This window comes from Aplidium turbinatum, chromosome 9 (assembly GCF_918807975.1).
Source record: "Aplidium turbinatum chromosome 9, kaAplTurb1.1, whole genome shotgun sequence".
Taxonomy (NCBI): domain Eukaryota; kingdom Metazoa; phylum Chordata; class Ascidiacea; order Aplousobranchia; family Polyclinidae; genus Aplidium; species Aplidium turbinatum.
Genome location: NC_137480.1, coordinates 9346201 through 9365215, shown reverse-complemented (window position 1 = coordinate 9365215; position 19015 = coordinate 9346201). Strand labels below are relative to the sequence as shown.

General features: G+C 36.5%; 1 protein-coding gene across 1 annotated transcript; it reads left to right on the top strand.

Moving 5' to 3' along the window:
* Positions 1-12189: 12189 nt before the first annotated feature.
* LOC145776656 (adhesion G-protein coupled receptor G7-like) lies at positions 12190-18368 on the top strand. The gene is made up of 9 exons (XM_082587887.1): positions 12190-12324; positions 12568-12627; positions 13349-13468; positions 14018-14155; positions 14363-14469; positions 14600-14804; positions 15839-15980; positions 17618-17775; positions 18189-18368. The coding sequence occupies exons 1-9, from the start codon at positions 12190-12192 to the stop codon at positions 18366-18368; spliced, it is 1245 nt and encodes a 414-aa protein (XP_082444013.1).
* The last annotated feature ends 647 nt before the right edge of the window (positions 18369-19015 follow it).

The following is a 19015-nucleotide window of genomic DNA, read 5'->3' as shown; positions in this document are numbered from 1 at the left end:
ACCCGCACTTGCTGTTGTTTCTCTGGGCAAGAAACTTTACGATAATTGCCTCTACCCAGTGATCGATTTCGAGTAATGGGTAGTACCAAGTTTAAGTCATAAGTAGAGTAGACAACCGGAAACAGTCATTGCCGTCAGCTGCAGCGTAGGTCAGGTGTACGTCGGAAGGCGTACACCGATGCATAGCGCTCAAGTCCGCTTTCCCGCAATGCAGGATAAAGATAAACAAACAAACAAAGTCCACAAAACTTGCTTGGATTCGTCCACTTGAATCTTCAAGCACAGATGGATTGTCTTTAATCTTCTTTCTTGCCAATGAATGTCAAAGTTATTTTTTCTTCAAAACCAACAAAGAAACGCCTTTAATTTTTAGCTTGGTTCTTCAGTACCAACTGAGAAGAAAAGTCTTTAATTTTCTTGTGCTTCTGTAGACTACCAACCAACAAGATCTTCTTTTATTACTTCTTTGTGATTCTAAGTTCCAACTGACAACAACGTCTTTTATTTTTTTATGCCTTCAAATGCTTCTTGGCCTACCAGCTAACAAAAACGTCTTTTATTTTTTATGGTCACAGCGGTAAACCGTAATCTCTTCGTGGGAAAATTGTAACATAAGATTCCCGAATCCGTTCTTTTGTATGTAATGACCGAATAAGAAACACTCTTCAGGAAACGTCTATTCGACAATTGTATTTCTGTAAAAATAGCCTCAAAGCTGTCGAAAATGGGGTGCAACGCGATACACCACTAAAACTTGTCACTACAGAACAGATTACTTGGATAAAAGACGGAACCTTTATCCAGCTAGCAAGCACCAAGCCAACAGTCAAATGTGCGGCCAACTTTCAAGCAACCATTTCACAAATGACCAGAATAGATAGCAATATCTCAAACTCACGTACGCAGTACTGTGACGCAATAATGAAAGACAATTATGAAGTCATTCAAACAGGTGTTCAAGAGGCTGATGCAATATTTCCTGTTTAAACAGGTTTGACACAAGTCTTACGAACGATGGTGCAATTTTGGCTTATGTTTTAGGAATTTCCGTGACGTAAAATTCAGTAGACTTGAACGGTTTTTATATGACGTTTGATTAGGTGAACAATTGTCTGGAACAATCTGGACAAGCTCTTGACGTATATTCAAGACTTTCACAAGAAGAGGCTATGGACTACGACAGATTGAAGTTAGCTCTGTTAAAGCGATACAATTTTACCGAGCATGGATACCGTTAAAGAATCCGTGAGGCAAAGCCTGAACGACACGAAAGCCCAGGTCAATTTATTGAACGTTTAAGAAACCTTTTGTTAAAATGGTCTGAACTTTCGGGGGCCGAACAATCATTGGACGGATTGGCAAACCTTATAGTTAAGGAACAATTCACGGATTCATGTTCAAAAGATCTTTCTGTTTATTTAATGGAGAGAAGTCCAAAGACGCTGGAAGATATAGCCAGTGTGGCGGAACAGTATTTAGTTGCTCATGATGAGAAGTTGTCGACTGAAGAAACGTTGTCATGCGATAATGACGAGGAGCAAACAAATAATTTTAAAGGAGGTGCTGTTCCAAGAGAAGTACGTTGTTTTAACTGTAATGGCTTAGGTCATAGGGCTGTTAACTGCCGGAGTAAGACTAACAGAAATCATCAAGATGCAAGGAAGTGGTGCAATCGTTGCAGTAGGCAAGGACACGAAGCGAAGGAATGCAAGGACAACTCGTTTTCTCTTTCCATTCAGTCTGGAAAGAATGAGAAAAATACAGAGGTTTATCGAGGCGGTTGTGCGTTAATGATTCATGAACCCACGCTTGAGAATGAGAGACCGGATGAAGATAGTCAGTTGAAGAAAACGGGAAGGAAGACAAAAAAATAAGCTTACGAAGAAATAATACCTGAAGATTACCTACCATTAGTGAATGGAACAGTTGGAAACAAAAAGGTAAAAGTTTTACGTGATTCTGGTTCTACGAGTATAATGGTGAGGAGAGATTTGGTTAAAGAAAGTCACTGGAAAAACTGGCATTGTGATGTTGATTATTAACACTTCAATTCAAGGACCGTTAGCAAGGATATATATCGAAACTCCGTATTGTAGTGGGACTGTGAAGCGTTATGTTTACAAAACCCTTTAGTTAATCTTATAATCGGAAATGTTACTGAGAGAAATTCTGAAGTTACTTGTTATTCTTGTGGCAAGAATGGTCACTTTGCTCGAGATTGTTCTGCAGATAATCAGCGACGATCTCACAATCGCGGATACTACAAACGCGAAGAACCGAGGAGAGGAGACAGGCGACGACTATTTGGAGTTTGCTATAGATGCGTTAGACGCGGACATTTCGCCAGGGAATGCGTTGCTGACGGCGGACATTCAGAAAACAGACGTTGCCGTGACAACCATTGCTACCGATGTGGGAAGATTGAACACATAGCCAGGAGCTGCTCTTTTGATGAAAAGGTTTGCTACAACTGTCACCAAGAAGGTCATCTCGCCCAGGAATGTCCGGAGAGGAAGTGTTTCCGATGTAAGAAGATGGGTCATCTCGCTCGCCGGTGAACTGAAGTTATTAAGGACGTTGGAAACTTTCGCAGAAAACGTAATTATTGTTTTGAAAAACGCCGTCCTTGGTAGTTTATGCAACGATGGACTAATGAGTCGTTGAAGATAACTTATGAGAATTGATTTATCGAGTAACTAATTGTTTTTGTAATGTGTTTTGTGTTGATTGTGTTGTTGTATTGTTTGCAACAATATTCTAAGGGGAGGCGTATGTCACAATCAATGTGCAAGGCCTCGCGATGGACTGCTTTGTATCTTCAACGAGCGTGTGTTTTGATTGTAAAATTCTGGTGCGATGTGTTATTATCGGTTATGACCTGAAGTAACCTTTGATTGAAATCTTTGTTATCTAACGTAGTTCTGGACCATTCTGTAAGATGCGACCTCGAACATTCTGTTGTTTTCTCAATCACCAAATATCGTTTGTCATGATGTCATAAGGATGTTTACTAGTAGATGTCCGATTGCGAAATATTTATTATGTAAGAATCTTCTACCCTACGTGACATTCTTTGAACGTCTTTGAGCTTCTGCTTGTTTACATTTAATGCAACTTGACAGAACAATGAGTGCTGTAACATTGCGTAACCTTCTCGAAGTTACTATACTGAGAAACCTTCTATAAATAGTGGTGTAATTTGCGTAATGATTATTATGAGTTGATTATTATGAGTTTATTATGAGAGTTGTGTTATGAGATGTGGATTGGTAGTTGGTGCAGAAATTATTGTTGATTGAGAGTTGAAGTAATTGAATACAAGTAGATGAGAATTGGTGCTGATATAAATTGTGTTCGAAATTAGAGTTATTTGAGAAGCCGTTCGTTAAAGTCCTTCAAGAAGTTAGATTATCATTTCACTAGTAGAACTATTCGACATTTAATTGACTGCTTTTCGGTTTAACCCCGGGACTACAGAGAAGGGGACTTCCGACTGAAAAACGGCATGGGCCTTAAGAGGGTTACTACCGCTGAAACGAAAATCGACAAAAGATAACATCTAAACGTCTTTCTGTTTCATGTAACAACTTTTACGGGTACTCAGCACAAAATTGAGTAAGCTGTGGCTATATTTACACCATATAGTGTAATCATTACCTCAATAGTGTTGCCAGATAAGGAATTCTGCCCTAATTTGAGAAAAGTTTAAAGCTGTTGAAAACAAAAACTTGAGTTTTGTAAATTTTTTTAGTCCTGGGCAAAGATGAAAACGCTCATCTTATTCCTAACTCTAACCCTTACCTTAACCCTTCCTAACTTTAATCCTAACTCTGGCAACACCTGATTGTAACCATGGCATTAAGTGTGGAAAAATAGCCCCTTCCAATTGAGTATATGGTGAGAAAAAATATGCAAACACAGATAAAACGTAACGTAAACATTTCACTATAACTTTTAAAATCATAAGGCTACATGGAATCGCCAATACTATAAGACCGTATATATTCCTTTTTTGGAAAATTAAACAAAGATGATGAATACTGCTGCAACGCCGACTTTGTTAGGCCTATGTGTTTCCGGTGGCTCCAGGTCCCCTGCTGCCATGGGCAAGCATATTAACCCTTGAAAGGGGGGTTTCACGACTGCCAAGTCGCTCATTGTTGCCTGGTTTCGGAGGATGTTTGAAGTTCTTTGATTGGGGTAGGATCTCTACACAAATAGATAGAAAATAATGTAGTGCAGTCGAGCAGTGATACATACAAAATATACTAATCTGCATCGTATTTATGACCTCAGCAGTCAACAGTAGCATTTGCTAAATTCTGGAGTTTTTAACTGCGGTAATCGTTAAAGCAGGCACGAATTTAAATAAGACAATATAAATTTATTACCTATCAGTTTAACTATTCACCTGCATTTACTTTTTGTTGCTTCCTCCACCTTGAAGTTTTCGAATTTTGCGGCTTGGAACTAAACTTGAAGGAGCATCTTTTGAAGAATTGAAACGTTTTAACTCATTTTGGACAAAGCAATTAAATGCAGAACGAATAATCCATTCAAAATTGCAGTGTCCAGATGAACATCTTTGTTTTAAAGCTGTTCCAAAACTTCCACTTGCTTCGACTGATGTCATTAGGGCAGAAGTGAAAGCAAAACGCTGGTTTCACAAAGTGAACAGCTTGTGTTTCACGGCTTCATCGGCTACAAGAGCTGTATAGCTTTGAACAGCCAAAGCAGTGACAGCAAAGCAAAGAGCTCTCTGTAGGAGCAGACAAACCTCCACGATCAGCTAACTCAAACAGCTGGGCATATTTCTCTGGTACACAGTCTTGGATTTTATGTATATACATTTACATCTTTCACAAGCAATTCTTTGCAAGCAGAGCACTTTCTTCGGCGAGATACACTATGTCCAATGTATCCACTAACAAAGTATGTAACATTAGCATCAACATCAGATCAAATCGTGATGTTTCAATAAATGCAGGGTTTGATTGCCCATAAACTTCCAAACCACGGACAGTTGACTCACTGAAGACACCTGCAACATCAATTTAAACAAAACCTAAAGCTTTCAAGAAAATAACTCAGCGCATGCAAGCGTGCTAAATGATTGGAAGAGATTAACGTGTTATTTCAAAGGTTAATCAAAGCAAACGTTGCTAATAATTTGGCAATATTAAAAAATATAACACGAACAATTCATTGACATGTAAAACTGTAAATTTAGTGTTACACATATGGCCATTAATATTAAGATACTAACCTTCGTTAAGTAAAAACAATATATACTTACTGAGTGCATGTTGAGGATAAGTTCTTGCTATGATGCTGGGATTGAGTGAAGCTTTCTTCAATGAAAATGCCACTTTCAGTATTTTGTGCTCTTCAAGAGCATACAGGTGTTTAATGTGCGAAAAAATTCCCAGTACATGAATCTCCAAGTAAATCCTGATATCCAGATGTAGGAATACACATGCGATCCTTATTAATAAAATTGTTGAAAATATTTTTAAAATTGTGTGTGAAGTCAAATATCAGAAACAATCTCTCCCCAGGCCTGGTTGGATGAACAATGCTGTGCTGCAGCTTTCCTCCACACAAATCAATAAACATTTTTCTGTTAAAAAGTACAATATGTTAAAACATTCTCCTTTGTAGCCCAAGGCTATTCAATTATATCAATTATACACCTACCTATGACCTTGTTTTGCAGCTATTATTATTGTAAAAAATGCATGGAGCTGAAAATACGCACACTTGGCAGCTTAAGGAAACCTATCCTTAAACCCTTAAGTAATGGTAATCTGTGCTATCACCAATTGCGCATTGTAGCCATTGTAATCTGCAGTTTGCACAAAACCACACATTGTGTTAAAAAAGCTGCTTTGGATACTGCAAAATTTATTTATAACGAAGTGGCTATTTTTACACACTTGTTGCCATGGTTATAATCAGCTCAGTTGTTGCCAGAGTTAGGATTGAAGTTAGGAAGGGTTAGGATTAAGGTTAGGGTTTTGATCTTTGCCCAGGACTAAAAAAAATTCCAAAATACAAGTTTTTGTTTTCAACAGCTTTAAACTTTTCTCAAATTAGGGAAGAACTCCTTATCTGGCAATGCTATTGAGGCTATTATTACACTATATACCGGTAGTGTAAATATAGCCACAGCCTATTTATAAAATCATTTCACTATAATGGTTCTTAGGTGGATAAGTAAGGAAGCCTACCTGTTGCATACATGGTTGTCAACCGATACCGCCACAACTATAAGCAAGTCATGCAAAGACAGCATAACCTGTTTAAACCACTTGTGTAAAATTCCTGTATCCAGTCTGTTAACAGGAACGAGACAAACAACATCCTTATAATGGCCATGTGCAGACTGAACCATGAATGCTAACACTGTCTTTGCAGGTATGCCATCTTCAGTGAGGCCAATGTTTACTGTACATGATTGAAAGATGAATAAGCACTCTGCTTTACAACATCTCATATATTATTATTATTATAATGAATGAACCATTCGAATACTCTTTCTATTCTTTGTGCAGTGTACACTTCATCAATCATTGGAGTTACTACACATTCTTTTTCAGTCTTCTTTTTCGGTTTTCCGGTTAGATTTGTAACCTGACTAGCATTGAGGTACATAACATGTATTAACCATATTGCTGATAATTGTGACAAAAAATGTACAAATATACAATAAGCACTGAAAAGCATATGTTTGCAGGTAATTTTAGCCTAGAATACATCAGCCAAAATTGTTAAAAACATGTTCTGTCAATAGCCTCACAGTAATTGCAGCTGAACTGTCTAAAAAAAACTCAAAAAGCCTAGCCTAAATCATCATTTTATAACGTTGCTTTTTGTTCAAGTCTTTCTCACCATTACTCTGCACACTTGTCTTAACTTTAAAGCAAAGCAAACTTAGACTACTACATCACTTAATGAGTTTACCTCCAGGCTCCAGTCTTCTTTCAACTGACAAACCAATACTGAACACGCCATTAAGAAGTTCGCGCATGCGCACAACGACCCTCTTAAAGCCCGATCACAGAAACAAAATTTGTTCAGTCGGAAGTCCCCTTCTCTGTAGTCCCGGGTTTAACCCATTAAACTACGTCATTGAACCTTTCCAAGTATTTTTCCTGGTAAGAGATAGAAAGAAATCGTGACAGTGAGTAAAATGACTAGTTGACTATCAAGTTCCTACTACCTAAGTAGTAAGTTCCTACTACTATCATGTTCCTACTACTACCTTGTGAGGGCTACGACCTCTCATGAAATCGATTTCTCATAAAGTATTGAGACTGTTGACCGATCCTTTGGTACTTAGACCGTGCAGACAGGCCAACTAGTAATGGACAAAGGATCGTCGCAGCATAGTAGCAGCTCAGATAGTCAGGCAGATCTCCTTTATCAGTTTACTACTAGAGAACTTCAAAGACATTCCTACTACCTAAATGTTATTTTATAGTATGAAGTTATTGATCATACCAAATACCTATTGCATATTTAGAAGTGTTGATTATTTCACTTTAAACTATTATGGTTTTGCCACCTTTTCTGTTGTTGGCTTTATTGTTGTATTTTGTTTCTACAGTTTAACATGATTTTTATATGATAGCAGAATGCGAAAGTAGCCGACAAAGAATCAGCCGCAGTTGCTGCATCTGGTTTGAAGAACCTTGTTTTTTTTTACAACATAAATGAAGAAGAATATCAATCCGTTGTTTTTCCAGCATAGAATAACATCACATCTGCAGCTATCAATGGAAGCTTTGTGGTAATTATAATTTCCATTGACTGATTAAACATTGTTAATAAATTTTTGCAAATTCTAAATTTAATATCTGATGTAGGCTATTAAGCATATTTGTTTCATCTAACTGTTTTCTTCAACAGATCGGTTAGCTTTGATCTTCTTTATGAAATAACTCCATTTTGTTCTGTTAGGCCTATCTGTTTTTATTTGTAATTCTGGCATGCTTTTTATTTCAGGACCTCGTTTATCCACGAATCAAAGAATAAAGTTGTTTTCAGCACCTAGGGCAGGGCTTCTCAAACTGGGAGTCGCGGCCCCGCAAGAGGTCGCGTAACGAACTTCATGGGTCGCAGAAAGTGTGCCAATTTTACTCAAAGTACTGCATATTAACACTTCTGTGCAAGTTATTAACTGTAACCAAACACGTTGCGAGTAACTCATCCAGTACGCGTATTTTCGCAAATTGGTGTGGTAAAATGGAATCGGAATTCAAAACCCTTTTATTGCAATGTGAAGTAAGATGGCTTTCAAAAGTTGAAGCTAAAAAGGTCATTAGTGATGAAAATTGAAGTTGTGATTTTTCTAACGAAAAACAAAATGCAGACTTTGCCCAGCATTTTCGCTATGACATCTGGTTCTTGAAATTAAGCTATTTATCAGATTTTCTTAAAAAACTGAACGAACTTAATTTGTCTCTCCATAGAGAAAACATCTATCTTTTTACATTTTTTTTACATTGAAATCTAAAATTAAAGCGTTCATCAACACATTAAACGTCTGGAAACAAGAAGTTGAAAATTATTCATTTGAAATGTTCTCATTTACTGAAAGTTTTTGGTTGGTCACAGCGGTAAACCATAATCTCTTCGTGGGAAAATTGTAACATAAAGTTCCCGGATCCGTTCGTCTGTATGTAATGACCGAAAAAGAAACACTCTTTTGAAACGTCTATTCAAAAAGTGTATTCCTGTAAAATTAGGCCGCGGCTATTGAAATCGAGATGCAACACCGTACACCACTAAAAACTTGTCACTACAGAACAAACTACTTAGATAAAGACGGAACTTTCGTCCAGCTGGCAAGCACTAAGCAAACAGTTAAATATGCTACCAATTTTCAAGCAATCAATTTACGAATGACCAGAATACATTGCAACATCTCAAACTCACGTACGCAGTTACTGTGACGTCATAGTGAAAAATTGTGAAGTAATTCTCGACAGGTGTGATACAAGTCTTACGAACGATGGTGCAATCTTGGCTCATTTTTAGGAAAAATTCCATGACGTAATACGCTAAGATTCAGTAGACCTGAACGGTTTTATATGATGTTTGATTTGTACAGAGATTGGCCGTAACATTGGTTAACAATGATGTGAAGTCAAACGTTATTAAGCCTTTGGTTATTAAACGTTTGTCAAATCTGTTAACAGTTTCAGAAGTTTTTTTTTTTCAAAATTGGACAATAGCCTACCAAATTATATTGAATCCAAAACCTATTTGCAACGCAAAAACAAAGTAGCTAACCTACCGAGCACTTCTCTCATAGAAAGAAATTACTGATCTATCTTCTGCCTTAAAGTTTAAATTTTGTGAAAGTTTATAAATTTTATGCAAAAAAACACACTTTTTGGCTTAACGTTAAAGCGGATTATCTACCATGACCTGATTCAGCAGTTGGCCTAACCGCACTCCAGTCGTTTCTTTTGACGTATTTGTCTTGAAAATTTCCAGCAGAGGAAACTGGGGCAAATGCTGGGTACTGGTTGAGAGGATCGTCTCACCAATGACGCAATTACAAAGATCAGTTAAAGTCTCCCTCAACCCAGAAAACATTGATCTAGAATAGTGGGAACAACTTGCTAGTGATAAGTCAATCTGGAAGAAGAGAACGAGGGAAGGCATGGAATTTTTCGAAAAAAAACAAAACAGGATACAAAAGGTTCAGAAAAAATAAGACATTAGAAAAAACGCTAATACAACCACGTTCCCAACTCTCCATAGGCTACAATGTGATTTGTCGCCACGTCTTTCCCACTGTAGAGTAATAGGCCTCCAAAGCCACACCCGACTGGAAATAAAACCAATACTCGGACACGAGCTGGAGCCTACAGTGCGAGTCAGCTTTTTCAACGTTGATGAACAGACACCATCAAAACTAAGCAACATTGAAACCGCCTTGGGACCAGCATTAGCCAATTGAGCCACGGCTGGACTTGCTTTGTAGCAAAAAACGGTCGCATCCATCACACTCATATCCATCTGAATAAATGTGTTTGGTTCTTTGTTTAGTTTCCAGTAGGCTACGTGTAAACTGTAAAGTAACAGTCATTGAGTACCTACTGTCAGCTTGTTTTAAGTTTTTATTTGAAAACCTTTCCATCAATATCACAAACGTAGGCTATATTTCGCACTAGGCTATTTATCATTTTAACTTTGAAGGGTCGTGAAAAGTTTTAGGAGATTAAAAGGGGTCGCGAGCAAACAATTTTGGAAAGCCCTGACCCAGGGGACTGTTTCGAAGAAGTTTATAGGTCAAAATAAAGTCAGAATTTTCAATAAAATCAAAATTTGTCAAATTATGGCTTTTGACAAACTTTTTGTGTTTCTTGAGAGTAATTTTTGTCAAAATCCTCCTGGAAGCATTGTAAATCAGGAACTGCAACACAATTAAACCATATTAACCCATAAAAGCAGGAAATATGTCACAATGCGCACTAAGATCAGCAGTAACTTCTATGGCAACTTGTCCTTGTTTAATGTTTATTCATTGTTACGTATTTAAATATTTTTTATAAAACACTCCTCTTCACAAATGTGGTCTTTTCGAAGATCAACAGTTTGGATTTTAGGAATTTGTTAAATCGCCCTTGTTGCTCTTGCAAGTGTTAATTGTAGGTTTATTTTACAATCGACAAAATAAAAGTTTTCTTTTTTTGCTTTCTTTTCTAGGTTTGGTGCCTGTGCATTTTTAAGATTATGTTTTTCAAACACTGTTTTGTTGACGCATATTTTAAACCTTTTGGTTTTGTCATCTTTTCCTTGTGTTGGTGTAAATTCGTATGTTTACTTTATCGTTCTCTATATGTTCGCGCCAGCAATAAAAAATAAAATTGAATTGAATAGGCTACTGACATTCTGTAATTCAAAAATGCCTAAGCAAGCTAAATCGTCTTTAGCAAAAGTTAGACAGATTTGTCGTGATTTTCCTATCGCCAAAAAACATGACACACTTTTTATAATCCATTAAACACCTTGACTTTTCAACAAACTATTACATTTCGATCTGAAATCGACAAAATATTATGTTTGGGTAGCTGGTGTGAATTTGTCATCTTATTACTCATTTGCCTTGCACCATCCCAATCAATATTACATATTCCAATAAGTTTCTTTTTGCAATATGTCCTAATATCGTAGTTTTGTAAGGTTTATATGGTTAACTAAACTAGATTCGAGTTATTGTCTCTTGGATAGAAAATTCATTTATTTTTATTTTTATCTGGCTAAGGCGAACCCTAATAGCCTAAGGTGAAGCCTAATAGCCTCTTGTGACAGCACATTTCAAAACATTTTAATGTCACGTTTTTTCCATGTCCAAATTTCGCATTCGTATGTGCCAATTGGAAATACGAGAGTAATAATCAGTAATTTTCATTTTTTATTTTTTCCAATTGACGTCTGTTTCCACACCATTGTAAATGAAGTCACAACTGTTTTACGGAGTCTTCTACAAGTCAGTAACTTAGTTGTGAATTGAGCAAGTGACAACTGAGCTAGCAACGTTTGAGCAAGTGGCTGAAGTTGGTAAATGATGAAAATGAGCAAGCAACAACTGAGCAAGATGAAATTTGGCACATCACAAATCAGCAAATTCAGTTTAGTAAGCGATGACCAAGCAAGTTCTATGTGAGCACGCAAATCTCATTTGCTGACTTGGCAGTAGCTGAAATGTACTTGCTGAGCTGTCGTATGCCGAGTGGTCCGACGACCGCTTTACCATTGCCATCCGTCTTTTTTTTATGCTATCCCCTTAAGTGCCTGTAATAACACTACCTAGATAGCAGAAGCTACCAAAACTTCTAACAACATTTCCGTTCATGCGTAGACTAAGCGTAAAGAAATTTCATCCTTTGCTAATGATCATCATTTTTGGTATTGCAAGATGTAACTGCAAACAATATTATTCACTGCTTAACCTGACCTTATCTAAAAGATCCTGCAGTTCACCACACTTTTTCTAACCAACACATCAGTGTATGGAAAGTTGGTTGCCATTTTTTCTCCAATTTTTGCAAAGCCTTCAAAATTGTCCAAAGCGAATTTGCTAAATCCAACTGTTTGTATGTAACTCCAAATCTTCTCGAACCAGTCGCAGATATCTTTTCAAGGATAACGAAGACTTACTTTAAAAGCAAAATGTCAGAAATCCCAATAAACTCTACCGAAAGAGAAGCAAGACGAAATATTGTCCAATCCATCACTGGGTTGGCACGTGTATTGAAGTTTGAAGGAGAAACTTACGAAAAAGAGGCTGATAGTTTCACTATAAAGGTAAGAAAAAGATCGTTTTTTGATTCGTTTGTGTACACAAAATAAGTTTATATTCTTTCTGTTGATTAGTCCTTGCTTGCATGCTCACAAATTTTGACAGAAATAATGACATTCAATTCTGCCACATAAAAATTTTCAAAAATAGTTTTGAAACATGTCTTCTTGTCCATCTTATGTACCTTTGTAAGTTTTGTGCTTTTTAAATAAAAAAATCCGATGTTATGTTTGCATTGTTCTAAACAGGTTCAGAAATACAACGAAATGTCAGGGCAAGGACTGCTAGCAAACTTCAGTTCTGTGAAAGTAAATCTTCCTGATGATATCTTCAAGAAACAACGAAGAAGAAAAAGACAATCTGCAGAACAATTTGCTGCTTCCTTTATTGTGTTTGAGGATACCACTCTTTTTAAAACTTGAGATTTTTTCGACGTGGTACGCTCATATGTGTTTTGATTCGACTTTTTAGAAAAGCGTACCGGTGCTTGAGGTTAATACAATTAAAAGTAATGAATATGAAATCACACTGTACTCTCATTGTATAATGGATTTTATTTCTTTTAAATGATTTGGTGTATATCAAGTACCATGGTGTAGTATAGATCATGTTTCTTACCTTTATTTTTTATTTTTCCAATAAGGTTGACTGTATATTAATGATTGTACCAAAAATGCTTTTTGCGAAAACAAATAAAATAAGCGTTACCTCAGGTATTTGTTGCTCCCACTGCTTTATACAAGACAGACATTTTCAACGAAGCCTTATAAATGAGCTACTGAAATACATAATTGATCTGGATCAATTCCTTAAATACTGAGAGCTTCAAAAACAAGGTTCTCTGCTGCTTATTATACAATGTTTGATATGGCCCAACTAGGTATCGAACCATAGTCTAACGACTTTTCCACCGAACAGAGCCAGGAAGTCGACCTGGTTTGCGGCAGAAGTATTAGGCCCGAGAAATTTTTATTTGGTTGGCTTGTGTAGTGAATTTTAATCTTATCCGAAAACTTCTTTATCTTAAAGGTGATCAACGTTGGTGCTGGAGAACCTGGCTCTGTGAAGGATCTTACCACTCCGGTGACGATTGAACACAAAGTAGATTCCCAGCCTGGAAGACAAACTAATCCGGATAAACCTGCTCGAGTATGATGACCATGCATTTCGACTCAATATTTTTATCTTCCTGCTTCATACAAGCTTATGGCCGAACTATAAAGGATCAGAACATGAATTTTCAAAACCTACACAATCAAGTTATGAATATGAAAAATTTATCAGAAGACTAAACTGCATCAAATAATCACTTTTAACTCCAAGAGATCTCAGAGATTTGATATATGATCACTAGTTTTTCAAGCCCACTTCTCTACTTTTGTATAAATCAAATTTCAATATGTCTGCTTGCTCTATAATCTAGAATGGACTTCTTTTGTACCGATTTTGAGATACAATGGGGGTTTGTATTAAAAGCATGATGTGGAATGGTTATGTCATGCACAATGACTCAGTCGAGCATTTGACAACCAGGTTATACTTTAAAAAATATTTCTATTGCGAAAGTAGATGGTTATCACGTAATTAATCCATTGATAGATGCTTTTAACTTTTTTACTGTAAAGCTTGGAGAGTCAGAAGTTGAATGAAGATTTTAATCTTTAGAGACAAGTTCCGTTAAATAATATCCCTGCTTAGGTCACCACCACGGAGTTGAGTTGTGCTTCCTGGGACGAAAACACAGGCGATTGGGAGTCAAATGGCTGCTGTTTAAAGCCGGATATTTATCCACCTCAGTGTTCATGCGATCGTTTGGCTAGTTTTGCTTTGCTTGTGGTAAGAAATTTGCAACGGTTTTTTAACTCCTGCTTTTAGCAATGTAAACCTGTTATTTATCCATGTTTTGCTTTTTTCAGCGTGAGTTATTTCAGTATTGATGATTATAACACTTTCAATGTTTGTGAAAGATAATTTTCTAAAAGGTGCATTGATTAAATATTTGAATCATCTTTTACAATAACTTACAATATATTTCCATTCCAGTCTGAAAGAGTATCGACAAATGTAGTCCTTGATCTTGTGAGTGACATTGGATGCTATTTGTCCATACTTGGTCTTTTCCTTACAATTGTCATCAACCTCTGCTTCAGGTATAATGTGCGGCTAAACAAATTAATAAACCAGCTACGGAATGCTGATCTGGTGCCTTGTCACAAACTCAAGAAGATATTTCTGTGTATGAAGCAGAATAGTTTGTGTTGAAATTTTTTACATATGCAGAGAATCTCGGAAGCTACGTCAGACTCAATTTCTCATCCAAATTTGCTTCAACTTGATTGTCGCTTATTCCCTGTTTGTTGGTGGAATTTCTCGAACTGCCAACAAGACACCTTGTGATGTTGTTGCTGTGTTCTTGCATTATTTCTTACTGACTTCTTGGTGTTGGATGGTCGTCTATTGCTATGAAATGAGGAGAAGCATATTGGTAAGCTTTGTTACTTTCTTGATCGAAAACATGGCACAAGTTTTTCTGAATGAAATCATATAATCTGTAATATTAATGGAGAAATAAACAATAAATACTATTAATACTATAAAAAGTGATCAATGCTAAGTAAAAAAGCCAAGCGAAACAAATTACAACAAATATAGTTATTACTTTCTAAAACCTCTACAGCCTGTTTCACCCTAAAAGGGGATCGTTAGTAGGTCCTCATCCAAATAGAATCTTAAAAAATCCTAAAATAAGTTCTATTTGAATGAGGACCTTCTGATGATCCCCTTTTAGGGTGAAACAGGCTGTAGAGGTTTTAAAAAGTAATAACTATATTTAGTTGCGGAATATTGTGTGTTTAAAGTAAAAAAGCCTTTTCTGAAACCCTGGCAGTTTCGCAAGGTTATAAAAGCGTTGGACGCAAACACCGGCCAGATGACTTTGATCGAAAGCGTGAAGTTTCCGCTTGTACCCATTTGAAGCTTTGCTTTCTGTAAGTTAGGCTTAGGCTTAAGTTAGTCACTAATTGCCATTGAAGAAAAATGACTTTCCTTGAAATGTGCTGCTCAACAACGCGCAACGAGATTTGAGCCAAAGTTACTTGATTTTGGCACTTCTTTGGTTATACAGTAAAGTTGGGTGTTTGTTCAATGTGAAAAAAGACCACTTACATTCCAGATAGCAAAATCCGTCAGTCTGAAGACGCTAAATCAATGTAAAACCGACGGATTTTGCTGTCTGAAATTGTGTGGGCGAGTCATTTTTTTGCTTTAAAATTTTGATTCTCCAACACTGTTAAGCTTTTTGCATAGGTTGGAATTTGTATTGCACCAGAGGTGGGTTTTACTAACTGGGTCATTCATCCAACCTATTCTGTTTTCCCAAACAATAACGATTCAGTAAAGTTTCCGATTGACATTCTCATCAGATGATTCTGTCAGATGATGGGGAATCGCAGTTAGATAAGTTCTTGAACTAACGAAGACTGATTTTACTGATAATATTTTATACTTTCCTTTATCCAGACATCCCATGATGAACCTACACAATATTCTCAAAAAACGGCTATGTTTGGATATGGCATTCCATTGGTTATTGTGGCTGCAACAACTATTGTTACACTGGGAATCCTGGATCAAAAACAACCAAGCGTATTTTGTGATGACGGTAAGATATAAAACCTTCAATCCTTTATGTATTTCAAATTTGTAAGTTGTCGATTAATCCTAAGATGCATCAAGAATCGTTTATCAGAATTTACATTATGGTGGTTTACTATTTCAATTCTACATTTTATAATCACTACAACAGCATTTTGTATATTTGATTTGGCCTGCATGGTGTTGTTTAGTCTGCTATTTTGTGTGATGACTGGTAAAAATTTGAATTCTATGGACTTTGTGTCTGATGCAAATAAATAAGATACAACAATAATTGTGTTTTTTCATATTTGAGATGCACATCTAGTTTGAGTTTTTTTCTGTACTTTATAATTATAACAACTTGTTGTCGGTCAACTCTTGTGCTTTATGCAATGTTAAACTTTCAGTTGATACAAAGTTTAAACAAAAAAGCACATTTTGTTCGACAACTGATGTGCTCTCCCAAGTCCCAGCCAGAAATATCGGTTGTTTGTTGTGTTGATTCAACGTATGTAGACGTAGCATGAAAGTAAAAACGATTGATTAATTGGCTCGAATACTACTATGCGTACGTTGCATAAATCTTTGCTTATATTGTGTAAAAGATTGATCTTGTATTTGATCAATAGAATGAAATATCTTCTGACAGGTGTCAAACCCACAACAACGCTTGATAAGAACGACTCGGTTACATATGTCTTGTAATACAAACGAATTTATTGTCACACGAGTCAGTTCAATCATAAACAGCTAAAAATCGATTTCGATCAGCTAGCAGAAAACATCTACCACACGCAAAATCAATGGTTAAATTGACGAAAAGGGACAAAGTCTGCGCATTAAGCCTTTAGATGCCTGTTCTTCCAAATATAGCGACGAAAATAATTGTTTACATCAAATAATATCCAAGAGGTACCTAACCCACTCAATCTTCTTATAGGCCTATTTGTGATTAAAAAATTTAATCCCACTCCAGCGACTGCTGCGCTCCCATAAGTTAGTTTGATGCCGAAGTGTATGCAGTTAAAGTCGGAACTTCACTAAAGCCACGACGTAAATTTTTTTTTTTAAATATTGTTTCTTGTTCTCTATATTCCGATCTAAAACTTCAACAACAAATAGAAGTGTTTGTTCTTGTCAGTTTTTGTGAAAGCCACCGTATCAATTTTGATTGCAACTTCAGTGAAATCAAATTAAAAATAATAAAAAAGATAAAAATATTATAAAACCTGGCAACCCTTAAAAATCTGACAACATTGAAGCTGGAGTCCGAGTCGACCAGTTATAACTCGAGGAGTCGGGGCCATATATTTTTTGTCATCTCCACAGCCTTTCCTAAAACTACACTCTGATTTGTTAAGTGTGATTTTAAATTGCATGAAACTTCATTTCTCTTCATTTATTCCAGGGTTAAGGTTCCAATTTTTGCTAACTCGATTTGCATTAGGTCTACAGGAAATTTATTAATTTTACCATTAATTTGGAGTAAACTTGATTAGTTTAAATTTTAAACAGATTATGTCTGTTTATGGTTTAAAAGAGTTACCTCTCTACCCAAATTGTAGTTTAAATTTAACTCTTGCTCTTAACTTAAACGACAAATTTCGACTTCAGTTAGAGATCTCACAATTTGCTTTGACTAATTCAACAATTTATCCATAGCTCAAGACCCTCTGGCCCCATCTACTTATCGGTCCGATAACTATTGTTGGCTTCACGGGTATTCGCTGCTGATTGGATTTCTACTTCCAGTTGCCGTTATGCTCGTCTACAACGTCATTGTCTTTGTCCAAGTTGCTAAAAATTTGAAGAGTGTTGAGGTAAGCTTTATTCACGCATTCCAGCAATATAGGATGTAATTACACACTTCAGTTGTTAACTCAGTGTGAGTTTGTAAAAGGAAAAATATCGTTTTGCCTTCTTTTTCTCGCCAATGGTTAGTTATTTTTGTGGGGAAGTGAAAGTTTTGAATCTTCATCTCTAGACTTCAAAGCCTTTGATAGGTTATTCTTGACAGTTTTGCATACTTGTAGAGGCTTTGAACCACTGGAGCAAGGCCGATTACCCAGATTGACAGAGTGAAGTTTCCATAGTTGTTGAAAGTGTCCTGGTATTTATCGGACGTTGAAAAGTGTCACTTTTACAGTATGGGGTAAGTTGTTTCTGCAATTTTTCACTTCAGCTTTGATTGCAATGAAAACAAAGGTTTGAAACTTTTCTTTGTGTAATGCAGGCATCAACATCAGATTGCTCTACCCCCAAGCATACCGCTGGCACTGCAATAACATTGCCAGTTGTCATTGGGATTGGTTGGGGATTGGGATACGTCATTCTCATAACACCAGAGTCAGAATTTGCTGCAATTTTCAGAAGTTTATTCGCTGCTTTTGTTGTGCTTCAGGTGAAAATATAAATTTGCAATAAATCTACGCTTAGAAAATGCTGTCCAAAAGTGGTAAAGTTGGACTGGAACCACAATGCGTTGGCTTTTATTAATCTCCATGCAAAATTTTGTTGTCAAAACTTAAAAAACCTAAAAGCAGCTCTTTTGATTTGCGTGATTCCGATTGTTCAAAAATTTTAATAACGTCATTGGTTGGCAATGCGGATTTAGGCACACCATTTCTAATGCAAATGCATTATAAACAAGTAGATTTTATATTTGGCAATTTTTACATTGTTGATAGGCTACTTGTTTGCACGGCCCCAGATAGTAGTGGCCAGGAAATCGTTAAAGCGCTGCACTTTCATTGCTTACTTCTGAATACCAAGAACAACCTAGAAAAGTGAATCTCTGCAATGAAGCTCAAAGACCCATCTGCACAAAAGCACTGCCGTGTGAAGTGCAGTGCAATATTAATTCAACTTTCATGTCTTAATCTCTTCATTGTGCAATGTAGGCTAGAACAAGCAAGGTACTTCAGATGTAATTGGAACACCGATTTGGCTGCTAGAAAAAACTACTTCAACCCAGGGATATCTAGAACAACGGGATTGCTGACTTTGCAAATTTCGATAAAGCGATGGACACTAGAAGGGTCAGCGCTGTTAACGTCCTAA

Coding starts and splice junctions, on each gene's coding strand:
- LOC145776656 (XM_082587887.1), top strand. CDS start 12,190: ATGTCAGAAATCCCAATAAACTCTACCGAAAGAGAAGCAAGACGAAAT. Junction 14,470..14,599: donor GTCATCAACCTCTGCTTCAG/GTATAATGTGCG, acceptor TTACATATGCAG/AGAATCTCGGAAGCTACGTC. Junction 15,981..17,617: donor AAGCGTATTTTGTGATGACG/GTAAGATATAAA, acceptor ATTTATCCATAG/CTCAAGACCCTCTGGCCCCA.